Genomic DNA, 21,729 nt, shown 5'->3' on the forward strand with positions numbered 1-21,729 from the left:
TTTCCCTAGAAAAGATTGCAGAATTCTTACAATTGTCAGGTTGCATTCCACAGGATTGGACTTGCCCCAAAGTTGCACCCCACAGAGTACAATAGCTGGAAGACTGCTCCCATCTTACCCAATGGTCTAATCCAAGGCTTATTAGTGGACAGGCAAGCTCTGGTGGCATTTCCTGCCTGCGAAAACCTTCTCCATTTCCAAGGAAGCAGTTCATTTGAACATGTTTATGAAAAGGGCAGTCCACACATGCAAGAACACTGTGCATGTATCTGATCAAATACAGCCCACGCACACAGCCCAAGGAAGTCAATGGGAAAACTCGACTCAATATGAATGCATGGAGATTTTGCCCATGTCTTGCCCTTCCAGGTGCTCATATACGAATGAATTATTGAGAAATTCTGAAAACCTGGTCATAGCATTTGCAAGATCACCCCATCCGTATTTTGGGTTACCTGGTTACAGTGCTTGGTTTGCCCATTGGATGTTGTTCTCAATCACTCATTAACCAGTTTTCTAATCCTTCCAAAATCTTACAAGAACTTTGCAGCTGAGGATTGCTAGGATTGCTCCCTGTGTTATTTCCTGATCTATAGGTGCCCTCCATTAGGCAATGATGTACTAATAGGGACCTCAATGAAGCTGCCTATTGTGTTTTCTTCTACTACTGCTTAGACAGAGTTGTCTGTCTGATTTACATTGAAATATATGTCAACAGTGTCTTCAGTGGAAATTAAAAGACTGCATAAAGAACCTGCCAGTTTTCATTTACATTTTTCAGATTCTTTTCCTACATACATGAAACTTTGCTCCGAAATAGAGCCAGTTCAAAGCTGGTTCAAACACAACACAGTAGTAAACTTGGGTTTGTGACCATATAGTCTTGACCAGGGGTTATAGCCAGTCAAAAGAACATAGGAGAGAAATCTTCTGGATCTGACCTAGACCAGCATCCTGTTTCACAAAATGGTTCACCAGATGAGGACAATAGCCTTCTTCCACTGTTGGAATTCAGAAGCATGCTTTTTCGGATCCTAACAGTATCATACAGTCATCATGACTAGTAGCCATTGGTAGCCTTGAATTTGTATGCCTTTCAAGTTGCTGGCTATCGCCACATTTTATAGAAGGAAACTCCATAGACTAACTATGTGCAGACTCTCCTGACTCCCTGGCAAGTCCACAAGTGTTTGATGCAGTCACACCTCAGGTGAACTACACATTACACAAGGTAATCCCAACATAGCCCTTAGTGGTATAGCTGGTCTAAAAATAAATTGCTTTTGCACTAAAACTTCCAATGCAAAATATATAACGGTTCCACCACAGAGATACCAAGACAGATGCTGCTCTATATACCTAGACAACAGTGACCAATGATGGATTTTGATGATCCACAGAGGCTTCATATGGATATTTTTAAAAAACCATAAAGGATGAAATTGAGCCCTCTAGAAATGCATAGGCAAGTGCCATGAGCAAAAGCAGAAACATAGCTGTCAACTTACAGATTTGAAAATAAGGGACCAGCAGCCTCGAAAATAAGGGATCAGCAGCCAAAATAAGGGATTTTCGGGGCACAGGTATGTTCAGCTTCTGAGCCCCTCCGAGCCAAAGGCAGAAAGCCCAGTCAGCAGCCAAACAAAGCCTCAAGGGGTGGTTCCCACAATGCAGCAACCCGACAAAGGGGACGCAGCAAGGAAAACCACCGTCACCTGGGAAGCGCTGAGCAAAGGTGAGTTCCCAGGCAACGCGGCCGATTTGAACAGCACAAGGCATGCAAGCTCCACCCCCCAGTCATTCTTAGACTCCTTATTGGGTGAGCAATGCAGCCAAGCAACACAGTTGGAGCCTCCCTCCTCCCCGGCCGGCAGGGAGGGAGAGGAGCTGCTTCCTTTGAATCCCGGGAAATTTAAGGGACATCATCAATAAGGGACAGAAGTGGGACACGGCGCTGGGGTAAGGGAGTTTCCTGCCAAATAAGGGATGGTTGAGAGCTATGAGCAGAAACTTCATTGCCACCCTCTGGAACCAACCCTGAAGATAGGAGTGACATCAATGTATCACTGTGCCTCCTGAATCTTTCCCACCGAGTTTGTCCAGCAGGTGATCATGGCTGATGGTAGTAAATGCTGCTGAGAGATCAAGAAGAATCATTAGAGCCACATGCCTCCCAGCTCTCTCCCAGCAGAGGCCACCCTACTGCAGGGATCGTCAACTTAGTGATCTCCAGATATTGTTGGACTACTACTCCCATCACCCTTGATCATTGGCCATGCTGGCTGGGAATCATGGGAACTGTAGCCCAATAACATTGTGGGGGGCACCACATTGCCTACGTACGTCTGCGTTAGGGTGATCAAGGTTGTTTCAGTTTGGACTCCAACCGAAATGGATTCACATAAAAATTTCTGTTTAAGTGCCTGGAGTGAGACCCACCATATTGTCTCTCCAGGGGCAGTATTTGGTGAACTTTTGCAATAAGGCAATGTGTGAGCCCAAAGTTTGGCTCCCCAAAATGGATCTTCTCCATTATGGATCTTCTCAATTTTGCACCCCCTCAGCTCAGCACCCTGCTCTCTCTCATACCTGGCCACAAAAGGGAATAGTTGTTGTTATGCACTGAAGTTCTCACCCTGGGCCAGCAGGGGGATACTGTAGATAGTTATGCAAATGAAGTGTTGAAAGTGACGTTCAGTGATTGGATAGTTTGTATGCAAATGAAGGATCGAAAGTGACGTTCAGTGATTGGATAGTTTTAGAAAGTTGCTACAGTTACGTTGTTCTGGAGCTCTATATAAGCAGGCTGACTGAGCTCTTCAGTTCAGTTCTGTTCTGGCCTGTGAATAAACAAGAGCTGTTTGAAGAATTGCTGTGTCGTCTGATATGTTCACCCACAACTTAACAGTTGTAAAAGAAGAAGAGGAGGAGGAGGAGGAGGGAAAAAAGGGCATAGTTGTACTTTAATGTTATTATAATACTCTGGGTGCAAATAAGTGTTTCTTAAGGAGTGAGGATCACTCCCTGTTTCAAGGAGTCGTTAATCATTGGCTAAGACCCCCTGGCTTGCTGGGCAAGGACTGAGAATCCAGGTGGCTGACCAGACCACCTTTTATATCAGATCTACAACCCCAAGCCAGATCAACCGCATCTGATCCCAGACCACACAATTAGGCTCCGGAATGTCAGTTTTAGATATTGTTTGTTAAAGGACAATGTTTGCTCTGTGCAAAAAAAGCTTGATAGACTTGAACAGATTATCAAACTTTCCCTGTGCTCAGAGACAAAGTTTGACTTCCAAACAACCAAAACCAGTACTCGTGCATCTGGGCTTCCACACAGCAATTTTCATTCTACAAAGTTGACAAGTGTGATACCACATAATTGGAGATGAGCAATGATGATGGGATATGCTGCTGTACAACATCTTTTTTTTTATTTTACTCATATTATAAAACGTTTGCACGAGGCTTTAGAAGTTAACAATGTTCACTGCCTGTAAACAAGCCTAGGACACCCACTTTAAAATAAATAAATTAGAATAAATCATTATTCTTTTGCATCAGCAATACAACAAAAGGTACGCAATTTATTCTCGGTTTCTACTCTGATGCAAATAATAAAACAAAAACCGTCAAATTAAGTCTGTCATATATATACCATTGTTAGTAATAATATCAAAATGTGCTGTCACTCCTCAGAGTTATCGTTCAGTTCAGGTTATGAAAATGTACACCCATTTAGTAATTTTGCTGTTATATAGGATATTTAATGTTCAAACAGAAAAGGGGAAAGTTACATCAAAGCAATGGCATCTATACATTTTCTTAAATGAAGATCCGCTTCATTTAACATTTTGAAGACCATCTAAGATGTGAATGTGATCTTTGCCTTTATCATAAGTACATGTATTTTAGAAATACATATATATATATATATGCAATATATTCTTACTCTTATATACAATTGGGTGTGTATATATAAATATATAACATACGATGGGTTGATGTGATATTACACATTCCATATATACTATAGCTATTGTTGGTTACTTTAGTTTATATATTTAAATATATATGGCCTCGACCAGCAAGGGAGATCAGAACAACTGATGTATCACAATGCCGATCTGGAGGTCCGCCCCACTAAACTTGATGGAGATGCATGAATCTGATGGGGATCTGTGTGGGGTCTCTGCTTTCGTGCAGGAAAGTGGCACTAGAAGCTGGTCAAAGGCCATAAGAGCAGAAACAGAAGCAAATTCTGCTGTCAGATATGCATGTCCATATGCTCATTTAGGTTTGCTTTGTTTTTCACCCCAGATTCAGATCAAAATAGGCTGAACTCTTTCATTTTCTGGCTCTAGATTCAGCCTATAACCATTTAACTCAATGAACCCCCTATCTACACAAAGGCTTTGTCTTGTTTTCCATCAGGGCTTTGAGCATGGGATTAGAAATAGTCATATATGAATGGCTGGTGCAGATGATGGACTATGCCAAAATGGCTAAATTGACCGGGAAAATCAGAAACCAGGAAGAGAAGAACTTTAAAAAGGAATGGGGGGAAATTATAATGTACCTAAGAGAACACTGTAAACAACTAAAAACTTTGGCAGGATTCAAGTAATGTTTGTAGTGTACTAAAAAAACTAAGGTAAAATTGGATTATATAAGAAAAATAGAGAAAATAAGTGAAGGCGTGGGAAAAGATTGAAAATGGTAACCATGGAAGGGTGGAGGGGCGTCAAAGGATTCAGGGAATCCTGAATGAGGGTGAAGATGTTTGTTGTTTGAATTTAAATTTGCAATGTAAAACTCAATAATTTTTAAAAAAAAATTTTTTAAAAAGAAGTAATCATTTATATGAAATGCAAATCGGCTCATAGAAGGGATCAGCAGCCTTTTTATTCAAGGTGTTCTGGGTTGTTGATAAGAAGAGTTTTCCTACGGTCCGTCATGGGATATAGACTGCAGTTATTAAAACTCGAATGTCCATGCATATATCTGAGGTTAGAATTAGCCCCGTATTATCCTTTGGTTTGTTTTAAGCTTACTAGCTTAAAAGGTTTATACATATCTATATATATATCTATGCTTTCCCCTCTGTAAATGAACAAGCAAAAAACCCAGAAGTACTCAAGCAAACACAGCTCCTGTCGGTCATTATACATTTCTGAAACTTAATGTGTTCCTCACTTGTGAAACTTTTTATTGCATTCCATGTATCTCCAGTGGCTCCAAGACTTGCACAGAGCTCCTTTTATTTCCGAAGCATGGGAGAATTTTCAGTGTAGAATGTTCAATGCACACAATGGGCATTGTTACGCATCACACAAAAAAGAATGAGAAGCTTCTGTGCACAGATTATGTGCGATTTCTTCAGCACAAATAACTCATATGTTTCTTATATTATCTTCCTGACTTGGTTTAAGCTGCACATTTTTACATATCCCATAAAGAAACAGCAGAACTGCCACTGCCCAGATCCGAGTAATTCCAAATTTTCTGGTGTACGTATTCCCTGCTTACATGTCTCCACTTATCCTAACCTGGGATCCACAGCCTTCCTAATTTATTCAGACGTATATTTAGAGACACCTTTTTAGATATTCAATATTGTGCTTTGATAAATTAGACTGTACTAGAACACATTCCAGAAACTTGAAAGAGAAAAAAAAGGAGCCAGGGTTAACAGCAGTGCTATTTTTCTGGAAAAATCGGTGCCAGAACTCACCACAAACACCTCCCTGTGACAAAACAAAATAAAAAAATTCCTTCCAGTAGCACCTTAAAGACCAACTAAGTTAGTTCTTGGTATGAGCTTTCGTGTGCATGCACACTTCTTCAGATACCTGCTTAAAACATGCTTAAACCTCCCTTTGAGTTCCGGTGAGTTCTAGCTGAAAAAAAAAGCCCTGGTTAACAGTTAGGAGAAAACAATTCATTTGCAAACTAAGAAGCAAAACATGCTTAAACTCATGTGATGAGAAATATGCACACAAGTCCTTTTGACTCTGGGATATGCCTCTGCATCACACCTAGAGCAGCAAGGAACAGCTGTAGGTTTCGCTGGAGTCAAGGCAAATCTCAATTAAGCAACGAGACAACTGGTTTGTTGTCAAGATTGCTCCCCCCTTTATGACACACTGGGCAATAGATATAGGACATAATATAGATTTGAATCTCTGTGGAAAACTTTGGAATGGTGATCTGAAGTTCACAGCATCTTATTCTTCAAAGGAGAACTACCTGAAAATGATTTACAGATGGTATTTAAGTCCAAGCAGACTTGCTAAAATGTATAAGTCCGAATCAGATAAGCACTGGAGATGTAACGAGGTTGAGGGTACGTTTTATCATATGTGATGGAGTTGTAAAAGGGTAAAAGAGTATTGGGAAATGATATATAATGAACTGAAAAAAATGTTTTAAAGTACCTTTCCAAAAAAAACCAGAGTCCTTTTTGTTGAGGATAATTCAGTGGGAAATTCCCAGGTGTCAAAAAAGACTATTTAAGTATGCTACTACAGCGGCCTGTTTTTTTGTTAGCCCCCAAATTGAAAACGAGCGAGGTCCCAACCAAAGAAGAATGGCAACTTAAACTGATGGAATATGCGCAGCTTGCAGATTTAACATATGGAATAAGAGAACAAGAAGAACATACATTTAAAGAAGACTGGGAAATGTTTACTGACTATATGGAGGAAAATTGTGTTCATTTAAAAATGCTGGTAGCGTTAAGATAAATTCAACAGTGTAAATAAGTTTTGATGGATGTAACAATGGATTACTGAATGGTTTAGTTTATGTAAAATATGCAGGGATATATGGTATGCAAAATGAACCACAGAAAGAGGAGAAGAGAAGCTATTGATTTAAGATTGTCTAAATGAAAATTTTGAAATGTAATTTAGAAAATTTAATAAAAAATTATAGAAAGATTGCTCCCCACACCCACCCAAAAGGAAGGCTCCAGTTACTACCACATTTTCGGTAAAATACTTTCTGCTGAACCACATCTCTTTGCAGGAGTCTGTTAAAGAGCTAAACTCGAATCTTGCGAGAGGAGAGCAGGGATGTGCTTACAGGTCCCACTTTTTCCAACACGTCTCTGTCACCCTCCAAAGACTGAAGGAGAAAAGCTGTAGTGGGGAGCTGGTGAAGTTCTGGCTTTCTGGAGGATTTAGAGAAGGAGGGGAAATTCCATTGTCCCAGCGGAAGTCTTTGCATCAATTGGATGATTTTGCTGGATGCAACCAAACGAGCATAGGCTCAGGATGAAAAAGGCAGAGATATGCCACCTGGTAATGTACAGATCTGAAATTTCAGCTGATTCGGAGCAGCTCTTACAAGTTGCTCTTTGCTGGAGTCAGGGCCGTCTTACCCATAGATAAGTGTGGGGCGCCGGGGCACCAGGTTCTGGAGGGCACCAGAGAAGAGGCAGAGGCTGGACTCGGCACCTCCTGGCATCAGCTTGCCACCCTCGCCTGCCTCCGCCATGCAGCGCCAAAGCAGCGCCGCGCCCGGAGCCTCCATCTACCATGGCCACCGCGGCACAAAGCAGCCAGCTGAGCCGGGAGTCACTGCGTCCAGCCTCCGCCTCTTCCCCACCGGATGAGCTGCCCTCCAGCCACTGCCCGCCACCTCCAGCCCCGCCGGCAGTGCCGTCCTCCCTAAAAGAAGGTAGACAACTCTAGGAAATGGGGGGGGGGGGCGCCAGAGGGAGCTTTGCACCACAGCGCCGGATATGCTTAAGACCGCCCTGGCTGGAGTCACCCACCACCGTGGCAACATCTGTGTTTAACTTGCTTTTCTAGAAAGGCCAGAGATTTTAGATGATTCGAGTCAGGCTCTTATAAACCACAAACACTAATGTAAGTGGCTGCATGATTTTAATTCCAAGGTCATGTCGCAGCCAAAACTATATGAACTTTTAAGTCTGCTTTGTCTCCACGGGAGACATTTAAGCACACGTGTCACTTGTCCCATTTAAATTAATAAGACCCAAAAGAGCTTAAATTGGGTTGAAGGGTGCCGCAATTATCCCCTCAGGTTATAAATGAGTTTCCTAATATATATCCTAATCAAAAAGTAGCGTTATGAGATGCACCATGATCATGAAATAATGACAACCAGCCATCCTTTTCATCGGTGAAGTGTGTCTGTCTTTCTCATTATTAACATTCAGGTGGGATTTAAACACCTTCCTGTCCACTTTCCTGTCCCTTGATGGCTGAAATATACAGTTTCAGCGGCAACCCTGGTATTTTCAGCTCTGAAGATATTTGATTTCAACGTTTTGAATTGTTTTGCTGCTTTATTGGATTATTCCTTCAGCAGCAAAGACATTTGTTGACTGTACGGATAACCAAATATGTTATAATTTTAACATTGCTTTGTCGTACTGAAGCATCTTTGACAATGCTTTTGGAATTGGGTGGCTCCAATTCATTCTTCAGTTCCAAAAAATTCAGATGAAGTTGTGACTTCATGATAATTTCTAGAATGCAGCACACAAGGGATTGCGAGGCTGCTAAGCACCCACAGTCCAATACAAAACCAGGAGGGAGTGTTTTAAAGGCCTCTCTGCAGAAGAAGAAAAAGGTAAAGGACCCCTGGACGGTTAAGTCCAGTCAAAGGCCACTATGGGATTGCGGTGCTCAAGCCAAAGGAGCTGGCATTTGTCCACAGATAGCTTTCTGGGTCATGTGACCAGCATGACTAAACCGTTTCTGGTGCAACGGGACACCATGACGGAAACCAGAGTGCACGGAACCACTGTTTCCCTTCCTGCTACAGCAGTACCTATTTATCTACTTGCACTGGTGTGCTTTCGAACTGCTGGTTGGCAGGAGCTGGGACAGAGCTCCTGCCGACCTTACTGGCAAGCCCAAGAGGCTCAGTGGTTTAGTCCACAGCGCCACTGTAGCTCCATAGCCCCATACAGATGTAGAACAGGAGTTCCACCCTCTCTGCACCATTCTGGAGCTTTTGTGGAGTGGGCAATGGCGGACCTACATTTTTGGGCTCTGAAGCTTGAACTGTTATGAGGCCCTCCTTGCAACCAGCAATGAGGTCTGGGTAACCATGGTTATCTTCTTCAATGGGGTTGTTCCTTGGCAGGTCACCAAACCTTAACATCTGTGCTACTGAGTCTCAAACTTTGGGATTGTTGAAATATATACCAAGGGGGGAATTAAATTGTGCGCCTTAAATTGGGTCTACTTACCCAAAGTTTTTAAGAAATGTGGACTAAACTTGCTTCTGAGGCCACTCCAGGATTAAGGGCCTTGAAGCTTAAGCTTCATCAGTTTCATAGTAGATCTGCTCCTGGGATTGGGATGCCGTCATAGTTACTCAGCAGTTTCAATCTGACAACAATTTTGCTTCAAAACACCCCACTTTGCTCCAATCAATGTGATTATTCTGGAGACAGTTGCTTAAGGATTGCGGCTTCTCTTTATTGCACATGCCTTCCTCCCATCTTCCTAGGAAACTATTCAAAATGCTAGTCTTAAAGGCATTGAATTGTATTGATACTGGCGATCTTTTGCACAACCTGATCTACCCAAGAGAGCTATGATGAAGCAAGAGAAGACATTTATTCTTTACCAGCCCTGCCCCTCAAATGCAGATGGATGGATGGATTTCTCCAGCTGACAGTTCCACTAAAATACATACAAGCATCTGGGAGGAGAACCAGGATTGGGAAACGTTAGAACTCTTTGAGTACACTTTGTCCTCAGGTTCCAAACTTTTTCCCCCAGTGAATACATGTCTACTCAAAAGTAAGTCCCATGGAGAGCAATAAGACTTAGTCTTGGGAAATCAAGTAATCCTACCTTGGATCCCTATCACCTTGGTACTCAGACGTTTTGGCTCCCGAACGCCACAAACTCGAAAGTGAATGTTCTGGTTTGTGAACGTTCTTTGGAACCCAACCTTCAACGGGGGTTCCGCTGCTTCCGATGGAGCTTCCTGCAGCCAATCAGAAGCCGTGCCTTGGTTTCCAACATTTTGGAAATCAAACGGACTTCCAGAATGGATTCCGTTCGACTTCCAAGGTACAACTGTACAGTCATACCTCGGGATAAGTATGCTTCAGTTTGAGCGCATTCAGGTTGCGCTCTGCGGTGACCTGGAAGTAATGGAGCATGTTACTTCTGGGTTTCATCGCTCGCGCATGCGCAGGTGGTCAAAATGACATCACATGCATGCGCGGAAGCGGCGAAACGCAACTTGCGCATGCGCAGACGCGCTGTCATGTCTTACATTATGTTCAGGATGTGAACGTGGCTCCGGAATGGATTCCGTTCACATCCCGAGGTACCACTGTACTAGAGTCTTAAGTGCAAAATAGCATAAGGCAGGGCCTGCACTCTGTAACCTCCTTGAGCTTATGAATCTGGTTTTTTGTTTTTGAACATGTATTTGAACATATATTGGGCCCAACTACACTATTCACACTTTTTTAAAAAAGCATGCTTAAATTACCCACTTTTGGGGGGAAGGAAACAAAGCCTTTGTGGGCAAATGTTCCTCAGCATAAAATTGCTATGGGTCCCCATTCTGGATCAGAACCCCACCATTGCTATTTCTTCCAGTCAAAAGTGGTGAATTAAAGCATGCTATTCTTTTTAAAAAAGCACGAACGATATTACAGGTGATTTGGTCCTGTGACAACTGGTTTTGTTTTGCCACGATTACAGCTGCCATGGCAGTATTTCAGCAAGTCAGAACTGCCAGTTTTAAACATTCAGCTATCTAAGCAGATAGATAAAATGCCAAGTGATGTGTTTTCTGCAAAAACAGTAAGAGGAAAAGGATCACAGCTGGTTGGTTGGATACTTTTCACATGACATTAAAAAAAAAAGAACACCCCAACCCCAAATCAAAGATAATTTAGTTACAGTCATTCACACTTACAAAGTAGTTGGTAGATAATAATAATAATATATTTGTGGCTCAGAATTCAAAAGTTTTCACTGTAATTAAGTTAGACAATGCAGATAATTGGGGAGTTAGGATCATGTTCTAAAGACAATAACTGGAATATGCCTAATGTTTAGGAAAGGAAATGGGGAAAGGATGCTGTCTGACATGCAAAGCAGAGCTAGTTCTTGTTCAATATACTCTTCAAGCTCCTCTCTACAGCTTCATCTAATTCTTCTTCCAACTCTTCCTTCTTGGACATGGCCAATTTAGACTGGTAATCTTTTACTATTTGGTCTATGTAGGGTGCACTTTGAGTTCCATGTAGCATTAATGTCCACTCCTTGAGGACTCCCTTCTGAGGCAGGAGACCAACAAACCCAACTTCCAGAACCCAAGTACCCCTGGGGTCTTCTCCCCAAGAATGTGTTGTCATGAAAGGCCATTTGTCAAAGCCCACCTTGGAATCATCATCTCTGGGACGCCGACTCAGCAAAATGGATTTCGTCCCCATCGGGGATGTCATGTTGACATTCAAGTCCCCTCTTCTGGTAGAGTTCACTGTTATGACAGCCTGGACGTGTTCAAGGTAACGGACAAAGTTCTCCTTCCCCTCGCAAGCATCAGTCGTAAGAGTCAGAACCAACTTGCCACTGGGTGGTATTTTCCTGGGATGAACAAATAAATGAAATGGTTTGGAATGCCACGTTTTTCATAGCACGTCTGTTTACCAGAGCATATTCACTACGGCTTTGTGCATGAATACAGAAAGTATTGCAACAGGATCATTATTAACCAGAGAGTACCACATTTCCATATAGCTAATCAGGCATAGGCAAACTTGGCCTTCCAGATGTTTGGGGACTACAACTCCCATCATCCCTAGCTAATAGGACTAGTGGTCAGGGATGATGGGAACTGTAGTCTCAAAACATCTGGAGGGCCGAGTTTGCCTATGCCTGGGTTAAATGTTGGTTTTTGAAGACTTCAAAACAGATGAGGTTATGTAATGAAAGGGAATATAATTCCTCCTCCCATACTACCTGCCCGTTGACTGTCTCACCAGAATGGAGCAGGGTCTAGTTATCTCTCGCTTGGACTACTGCAATGTGCTCTATGTGGGGCTACCTTTGAAGGTGACCCAGAAACTACAACTAATCCAGAATGCAGCAGCTAGACTGATGATTGGGAGCAGCCGCCGAGACCTACACTGGCTCCCAGTACATTTCCAAGCAGAATTCAAAGTGTTGGTGCTGACCTTTAAAGCCCTAAACGGCCTTGATCCAGTATACCTGGAGGAGCGTCTCCACCCCCATCGTTCTACCCGGACACTGAGTCCAGTGCCAAGGACCTTCTGGCGGTTCCCTCTCTGCAAAAAGCCAAGTTACAGGGAACAAGGCAGAGGGCCTTCTCGGTAGTGGCACCCCACCCTGTGGAACGCCATCCCACCAGATGTCAAAGAGAAAAACAACTACCAGACTTTTAGAAGACATCTGAAGGCAGCCCTGTTTAGGGAAGCTTTTAATGTTTAATAGACTATTGTATTTTAATATTATGTTGGAAGCCACCCAGGGTGGCTGGGGAAACCCAGTCAGATGGACGGGGTATAAATAATAAATTATTATTATTATTATTATTATTATTATTATTATTATTATTACTGGGGCATGGCTCTTGCCAACCCCTAAAGTCATCCATGATTCCTATCCTTGACTTTAATTCAACCACCCACCCTACGCACACACATACTGTGGATGTGAGTGGGTGTCATCTCTGGAACAAGTTTTAACCCCATAGCCTAGCCAAGTACCATGGACCAAGTCTGGGTACAGTTGTGGGATTGTTTCAGTGGCCTGACTGGTTGTCAAAATGCTTGGTGTGTGTGTGTGTTTTGTAGGATAATTAATTTTGCCATTTGCTTTCTCAACACTTACTTAATTAGTTTTCTTTTTTCTAGAGATAGCACCCAAGGTGGCTAATCCAAAAAGCAAGAAAACAGATATAGATGACTGATAGATGTGGGCCAATAAGATAAAAAAACTTATTCAAATCAAACAGCAATAAAATACCAGAGAGAGAGAGAGCACATCAAAATATTTGAAGATGAGCCATAAATATATCAAGTCAGCTTGACAAGACTGAGGCATGATGGCAAAAGGTGAGACGCTATTTAATTCACCCTTAGTGCCTGGTGAACACTGAAACCACCATGGTAGCTTATTAAGACAAGCCTAGTTGCCTGTGCAATAGCTTTCCTTCTTCCCACTTAGGGAAAAACATTGCTTGTATGTTTTGTTGTCAATGATGTAATCACACAATCAAATTTGGTTTGAGACCTGGATCCATCATGTAACCATGCTTAATATATGATCCCTGATTGGTTGAGATCAGGATTCCCTGGTCCTGAATGGGGTAACTGTGCCCCTGAAGGACCAGGTGCACAGCCTGGGAGTCATTTTAGACTCACAGCTATCCATGGAGGTGCAGGTTAATTCTGTGTCCAGGGCAGCTGACTGGAAGTAGCCACCAAGACAATATAACACTGGTCCTACATTGGCTCCCAGTACGATTCCAAGCACAATTCAAAGTGTTAGTGCTGACCTTTAAAGTCCTAAGCAGCACCAGCTCAGTATACCTGAAGAAGCGTCTCCACCCCCTTTGTTCAGCCTGGACACTGAGGTCCAGTGCTGAGGGTCTTCTGGCGGTTCCCTCTCTGTGAGAAGTGAGGTTACAGGGAACCAGGCAGAGGGCTTTCTCGGTAGTGGCGCCCACCCTGTGGAACACTCTCCCATCAGATGTCAAGGAAATAAACAACTATCTGACTTTTAGAAGACATCAGAAGGCCGCCCTGTTTAGCAAAGTTTTAAATGTTTGATGTTTTATTGCTTTTTAATAATAATAATAATATTCTGTTGGGAGCTGCCCAGAGTGATTGGGGAAACCCAGCCAGATGCTGGGTATATGATGATGATGATGATGATGATGATGATGATGATGCAGTAATGAAGTGGGAGGGAGGGGAGATACAGAGCAGCATCAGATCAAATAGCTGAGAACAGATGTGGGAAAATGAATGTAAAAGGGGAATATAAGTTTTCCCTCCCCCATGGGGGATATTTTCATCCTCTCTCCCATCTCACAAAATGGCACTCTTCACATCAGAAACAGAACCTCATGAAAACTCAGCACAACTCTAATTCTTACTATTGTAAGCTTAAGGGCACATCTTTAACAGTTCTTACTTTTACGATATACATGGAAACCCCTAATGAATTCTATATTAATAAAATAAAGTAGCATGCTAATCAAACTTTTGCAAACCATTAACCTCTTCATTCTAGAGCTAGATCTCTTTTATTTCCTCTAAAGCTCAACCACTTTGGGAAATAACACTGAAAAGGTGAATTGCAGCTGTTAGAGGCATAAATTGTCCATCATTAGGTTAGTATTTCAAATAACTCAATTGAACTTTAGCTGTTGCAGTCAATTAGCATTAATTGATTTGCTTGTTGACTCATTCTGTTTACTGCATGAGGATAATCAGAAAATAATTGGACTGCCTGGCCCTTAATTGGAGATTTAGCGAACACTGAGCGAACAAAATATTTAGTGCTGCGATGGTACAGCATTCAAACACCTTGTATGGCGTTCTTTGAAGTGTTTTGGAGTTATCACCAAATGGCATAATAAATCAGTGAAGGATCTAACAAGGTAGGCCCTGTGATCCCTTGGTCCCTGTAAAGGAGTTCCAGGGGCCCTAGGATGCATCAGATCTCCCCCTCTGATGTAAAAGAGAGACCCCTCAGAGTGGGAGATCAACAGGTCTTCCCCCCACAACTGCAGAAACATCTGCAGCCGTGGCATTTGAGCCTGTCATGGGCCCCAAACCAGCACTAGTCCCAGGCAACTATTAGTTTATCACCACTTGTCAGGGGCTCAGGAGCAGAGGCACAGGGAAGAGAGGAGATGGAGAGCGAAGGGGAAGAATCCGAGGGGAGCATAGGAGAAGAGGACAGTGGACCGAGGGATTCCATGAGCCTCTCCAGCGAATCGGAAGATTCACAGAAGGGGGCGCCAGTGGCCAGGGGTAGGGGGTTCCCAAGGGGAACGCCCCAGGAGCAAGGGGGCAGCAGGGACTCCCAGAGCAGTAGCTGGAAATCAGGACCAGCTTCCCCACCAGAGCAGAGTGGGGGGGAAGAGTCCCAAGGATCGGGGCCAGTGCATTCCCCACCAGGGAGAGAAGATAAGGCAGGGCTGACCATGCCTCCATCAGAAAGTCGGACAATGGAGGAGAGGTCAGATCTGGCCAGTGTCCTGGAAGAGGGAAGCAGTGACCGAAGTAGTGTAACGGTTAGGAGAAAGGTCACTGGGTTGGCGCGAGAGGCAAGTTCAAATGTACAGGAGCGCGGGACAGCAGAGAATGAGGATTGGGAACCGGGTCCGAAAGCCCGCCGGAGGGAGGGGGAGGAGCTAAGCGACTCAGCGTCGGAAGAGTCCAGAAAGGGCAATGCCCCAGCGGGCAGGAGGACCCAGAGGAGGAGAGAGCAGCGTAAAAGGTGGAGCAGGGCTAGGATCTTAAACTGGTGTCATAGGGGAGGAGACTCAGACGGGACTTCGCCGATCTAGGGTTTAAGACGTTGGGCTGCACGCTGTGGCTTTGAAATGGAAACTGAACTTCAATAAAGACTTTTGTACATTACTACAGCCTAGCGTTGGTCCTCTGTGAGCTGGGACCTAGAGGCAGCACTGACAGTAAGTCCTGTCTCCTAAAACCTCGCAACGTGAGTGGACGCAGCGAGGGGCGAAGATTGGTACTTTGCGAGCTCACGAAAGCAGCACAAGATGACTACCGAAGAACAAATGGCAGCCCTGCAAAACGCAGTGACACAACTTAACGCAGAAATACTAGCGTCCAGGAAGAGAGAAGAGGAAGCAGCTGCTGTCTGCAAGGATCTGCAAGCCAGGTTGGAAATGTTGACTAAACAGGGGCTACCGGGAGCCAGACCAGAGGGGATTGGGCTGGGAAAGAGAGGAGGCAGCCTTGTGTCTCATTTCGATGGGAGTCTGCAGCACTATCCTAACTTCAGAGCAGACGCGGTTTTTGCGCTAAAGTTACTGGAGAAGGACTTTAGAGATGAGCAGGAGAAAGTAGGCTTCATACTAACTCATCTCCATGGAGAAGCTAAAGCGTGGTTGCGCAATCTGTGGAGAGATAATGATCCAGCCCTCCAAAACGCGAATGCCTTCATTAAGGCAATGGATGCTTGTTTTTTATCAGCGATAGATGTAGATGTCGCCAGAAGAGAGATACATGGATTGAAACAAAGCAGAGCCACTGTGAGGCAATATCACTCCCGCTTTTTTGCATTGGTCAACGCGCTGGGATGGGAAAAAGGACCCAGAGGAGGAGAGAGCAGCGTAAAAGGTGGAGCAGGGCTAGGATCTTAAACTGGTGTCATAGGGGAGGAGACTCAGACGGGACTTCGCCGATCTAGGGTTTAAGACGTAGGGCTGCACGCTGTGGCTTTGAAATGGAAACTGAACTTCAATAAAGACTTTTGTACATTACTACAGCCTAGCGTTGGTCCTCTGTGAGCTGGGACCTAGAGGCAGCACTGACACCACTGCTTAGCCACCCTGAGTGGTACATGCACACCAGGTCAGGACGGAGATTTTGATTTACTGGGCTGGAAACACATACTGAGCTTCTGGGAATGTGCTGTGAGCAATGAACTCTGAGTCATGTAGTTTTCCATGTTGCCTCAGCACTCCATAGGGAGATCAGGTTCTTGACAAAATCTTCAGGCATAAGAAACAAATGGGCATGTTGTTTCCAAGGCACCTGTTGTTTTTACTGAGTGCTAAGGTGCCCTGGAAAACTACACGTCCCTGGGGACTGGGGCACTGCAGTTTCAGTGCAAAGAGGAGAGGAGGCTCCACAGAAAGGCTTCACAGTTGTTGCTTCTGCTGCTACAGCCACTGTCACCATCAATTTAAAAGCTGCCCTTTGAAACTGATATGGCAGGAAGTATTAAAGACATAAAAGCATGATATGCATAAAATGTAATGTTTGTAAGCATTGTGTTTGAAAACATTTTGCAAAGAGAGGTTTGCGTTAGGCACAGGAGGTTTCACTCTGGCGAATGCGGAAGGAAAGGTTGGATGTTTCTGTTTCAACCCAGAAGCCCGAACTGCAAATCTGCAGAACAATCAAGTTACTTAGGTACCAGAGAGAGGAAAGTTTTTGAACTGCATTAAGGACTAAAAAGAAGACTACACTACTACTTTGTTTAAGAACAATGTGTTACTTTGTATATTTCAAATGTTTATATGTAACTATTTTAAAACTGTTTTCAGTAAAGCTTTGGAACTCATTCTTATGGTGGAGAGCATTCATTTCTACTCGCATAAGGTCCAAATAAGGACTTCCAATGCAGCAACTCCAACAGACGGCATGGAAGCCAGCAGTAGGTGGAGTCAGAGCCAACAACAGGAGAAAACAATTCTAGTGTTGCCCAGATTTGTTGCTGCTATTGCAAAGGCAAGTTCCTTCACTAAAATGCAACACACAACTCTTCTTCAAGAAGGAAACTGTCTTAAGTTTTGTGTACCACCTGACAACCCTGGTTTCATACCTGAAGAAAACTGTTATGTAACTCAAAACCTCGCTGCAATATCCACTCCCTTCAGAACAGCTAAAGGTGTCTTCTGAACCACTTTGGACAATATTTTCTTTCTCTGAGACAATATGGCAGGTAATCTTATACCTGTAAGTGACACAATCCCGCTGATTATAATGAGACTACCTCTGAACGAGCCCCTTATGTTTGCTATCACTTACTGAGGCTCTTGTATCGACCCACCGACACAGTGAAATCTTTCTGGAACCGTCTTCCAGTCTTTAGCCATCTTAACCATTGCCCCAGCATCAAGGACGCCATAGCCAAACAGGTGGTTGAATTCTAGGCCGACACCGTTTCTTCGCCACTGGTGAACCTCGTCATGAAGTTGATTCCTTTTGGAGGTGAGCACTGTCAAATGCTGCATGTCTCTCCATGTCAGATCCAGGCTGCAAGAGAGCAATATGGTAAGAGATGATATCTCTAGGCAGCGGCTTAGGAAGGGGGGGGGGAGGTTCGCCCCAGGTACCATCATGGAGGGGGGTGACAAATTATCAAGGAACAATTACTGCCCTACTAGGGCGGTTCATAAAAAATGCCTGCTCCAAAGGTCTTATCTTACTACACTAGGGATTATATAGCTATATATGAAATTTCATGCATATCAGTTAATATCTTGACCCTCCTCCATGAAAATAGCTGTTTACTTGGCCGTTTTCCTATGTCGTGAAGGCTGAAATTTCAATTCAGTGGAGCACTTACTGTGCCCAACCCTAAGCCTGCGGAAAGCCATCTAATTAGACTTTAATTTTATTTTGACATGTTTTTAGGAGGTAATTTAATTATTGTTTGATTTTATACCAATGTTATGTATCTGATGTTAGCCACCCTGAGTCTGACTTCAACCGGGGGGGGGATATAAATAAAAGTTATTATTATTATTATTATTATTATTATTATTATTACTAATACTAATACTAATACTAATAATAATTATTATTCCTGTGTAAGAAAATATGAAATAACGTAAAACAATTTTTGCAGGCAAAAAATAATAATCAATGGGGGGGCGGGCAAGAAATTTTCCACACCGGGTACCACCTGACCTTCCTACGCCTCTGTCTCTAGGAAGGGCTTTTTAGCTCTCTTAACCACTGAAAAACTTCCAGAGAGCTGTCTGGAGAAATCCAAAAGTAATATGTTATGTTTATGAGAATCACAGGTGTAATATGTTATATGTTTATGAGCATCACAGAGAGGTGAGCAAGCTTTGGAGATCATCAGATCTGCCTCTGAATATCTGCTGGCTCTCATATTTCCAGAAGGACAGCAGCCATTTGCTTTTGCATCCCAGAATACCTTGCTGCAACCTAAGGTCCTTTTTGCACCAAGCATAGCACTGTTCCATTATTACCAGCCATGGCATGAGCAGTGGGGCAGAGCTGATGAGTCACCCTCCCAACATGGACATGGCTGAGCTTTACTTGAATGTGACTAGGGTCAAGCAGGGGCTAGGTCAGGCCCCTGAGGTTGTACCAAGAGCAATGAGTTGGTGATGAGAAAGGGATGATCATTCCATCTGGTAAGCTGAATTTCATGCCTTGACGGAACAATTGACATTGTGCGACATTGAATTCAACATCATGCTATGATTTATTGTTTTAAAAAAATGGTAAAGGACCCCTGGACGGTTAAGTCCAGTCAAAGGTGACTATGGGGTTGCGGCGCTCATCTTGCTTTCAGGCTGAGGGAGCTGGTGTTTGTCTATAGACAGGTCATGTGGCTAGCATGACTAAACTGCTTCTGGCGCAACGGGACACCATGACGGAAACCAGAGTGCACGGAAATCCTGTTTCCCTTCCTGCCGCAGCAGTACCTATTTATCTACTTGCACTGGTGTGCTTTCGAATTGCTAGGTTGGCAGGAGCTGGGACAGAGCAACAGGAGCCGTGCAAATTTGAACTGCTGACCTTCCGATCGGAAAGCCCAAGAGGCTCAACGGTTTAGACCGCAGTACCATCCGCATCCCTGCACATCATGCTATGATACACATTCCATCAGGACAAGCATTTCAGCTTTCCTAATGGAAATTTGCATTTATTTATATGCATCATCAACATATGCAAATTTCATGCAAATCTGTGTTGTCTGGTTTGATGATGCATAAATGGCCAGGGGGAAAAAAAGAAACAGAAGATGGTTAGGGAGATGCTGAGCGCATTTACATTAGTAAAATTACCTATTCAAGAATAAATCATTTAATGTAACATGGAATTTTGCGTTTTGGCTCATGCAAGCTTAAGAGGTTTGTTTATAGCCATAAATAGGAGTAATTTAAATTTGTAACAGTATAATTGATGGCTGTTTTCACTCACTTTGCCTCCAGTGCCAGTGCAAACACTCCCGCAGCCTCTGGTGCAGCTGCAGATGTTCCAGAGTGGCGCAGTGTACAGTTGCCATATAAATCTGTCGTAGCCTGAAACAAGAATATAGAAAAATTAACCTGGGGGAGGGAGAACATTCCATTCTCCTACAAGCTGGATAGGCAGCTGAAAATGGTATGAAATATTTTTGCTTAAAAGGGGGATTATTTTAATATACTTCAGTTCTTTTCATTTACTGAACAGCAGCAGACAGTTAAAGTATTTAAAAAATAATAATAGGATGTTGGGTTGAAATAAACGACAGACGAGTAGCAGGTGTCATCTGGGAGGCATTCTTCCTGGGCCTGTCTCAGGGAGTCCCTTTTATTGAATATTGCAGCATTGCCACATATGTCTTATTCCTGATTGGTTAATACAGTTACAAAGAAAAGGATACATGCCACATATGTGCTTAATGCTGATTGGTTAAAGCAAAGGATACACGTCACATATGTGCTTGATACTGATTGGTTAACACAAATACAAAGCAAGGATTACATATAGGTATTAATCACCAATAGATTAAAGGCTGGGAAAGGGAACACAGAACTAGACAAGCATGAAACCTTCCTAGTTAAATTATAATTAGTGATTAATAGAACAAGACCTAAAACAATTACTTATGATGGATAATGTAAAACTTAAAAGGACATATCAATCATGTTCCATAGATGTGATCAACTATGCATTAAGAACAAGTCAGAATACCATGTTTTTCATGAGCTCAGTGAACTCAATATGAACTGAACATCCTGGGTATGTTCTCATTGGAACAGTGTGTGTAAAAACATGTGTAGAGACAAATACAGCTTCAATAGGAAAATGTAATTAACCAGTAAATACTAACTTCGTTTCAGATTCATTCACCAGTTATTCAAAATTCAGTTAGATTATTTGTTTAATAACAGAGACACAGAGGCTCCCACTAGGAGACTAGAGGGAGGGGGGGCCATGTTTGCTCATTTCCCTTTTCCCCTGAAGACAGTTCCAGAGGGTCCCCCAACGCAATATGAACTCTGGATCCAACCCACCAGGAGCCAACCTAGGGCTATCAATTTCTATTGGCTCACCATCGTAGAAGGCTGAGAAGCTTTGTGTAACACAGTCACTAAAGGTTGACTGTAAGCCACAATCAACAACAACAACAACAACAATTTATTACGTATACGCTGCCTATCTGGCTGGCTTTCCCTAGCCACTCTGGGCAGCTCCCAACAAAATATGACACAGAATAAAACTTCAAACATTAAAAACTTCCCTAAACAGGGCTGCCTTCAGATCACTTCTAAAAGTCAGATAATTGTTTATTTCCTTGACATCTGATGGGAGGGCATACTGGGAGCCAATGTAGGTCTTTCAGGACTGGTGTTATGTGGTCCCAGCAGCCACTCCCAGTCACCAGTCTAGCTGCCGCATTCTGGATTAGTTGTAGTTTCCGGGTCACCTTCAAAGGTAGCCCCACATTGAGTGCATTGCAGTAGTCCAAGCAAGAGATAACTACAGCATGCACCACTCTAGCAAGACAGTCTGCGGGCAGGTAGAGTCTCAGCCTGCGTACCAGATGGAGCTGGTAGACAGCTGCCCTGGACACCGAACGGACCTGCGCCTCCATGTATAGCTGTGAGTCCAAAATGACTCCCAGGCTGCACACTTGGTCCTTCAGGGGCACAGTTACCCCATTTAGGACCAGGGAGTCCTCCACACCAGCCCACCACTTGTCCCCCCAAAACAGTATTTCTGTCTTGTCAGGAT

General features: G+C 43.3%; 1 protein-coding gene across 1 annotated transcript in view; it reads right to left on the bottom strand.

The window, feature by feature from the left end:
• Window positions 1-10,935: 10,935 nt before the first annotated feature.
• Window positions 10,936-21,729, bottom strand: part of PCSK2 (proprotein convertase subtilisin/kexin type 2) — a 130,987-nt gene continuing 120,193 nt past the window's right edge. The window contains exons 10-12 of the mRNA XM_079969865.1: window positions 19,930-20,030; window positions 17,776-18,003; window positions 10,936-11,602 (exon numbers count right to left, since the gene is read on the bottom strand). Coding sequence (XP_079825991.1) covers window positions 11,116-11,602; window positions 17,776-18,003; window positions 19,930-20,030 — 816 coding nt within the window. The 3' untranslated portion in view covers window positions 10,936-11,115. The remainder of the gene's footprint in view (window positions 11,603-17,775; window positions 18,004-19,929; window positions 20,031-21,729) is intronic.

The sequence above is a fragment of the Podarcis cretensis genome, assembly GCF_951804945.1.
Source record: "Podarcis cretensis genome assembly, chromosome: 3".
Lineage (NCBI taxonomy): Eukaryota > Metazoa > Chordata > Lepidosauria > Squamata > Lacertidae > Podarcis > Podarcis cretensis.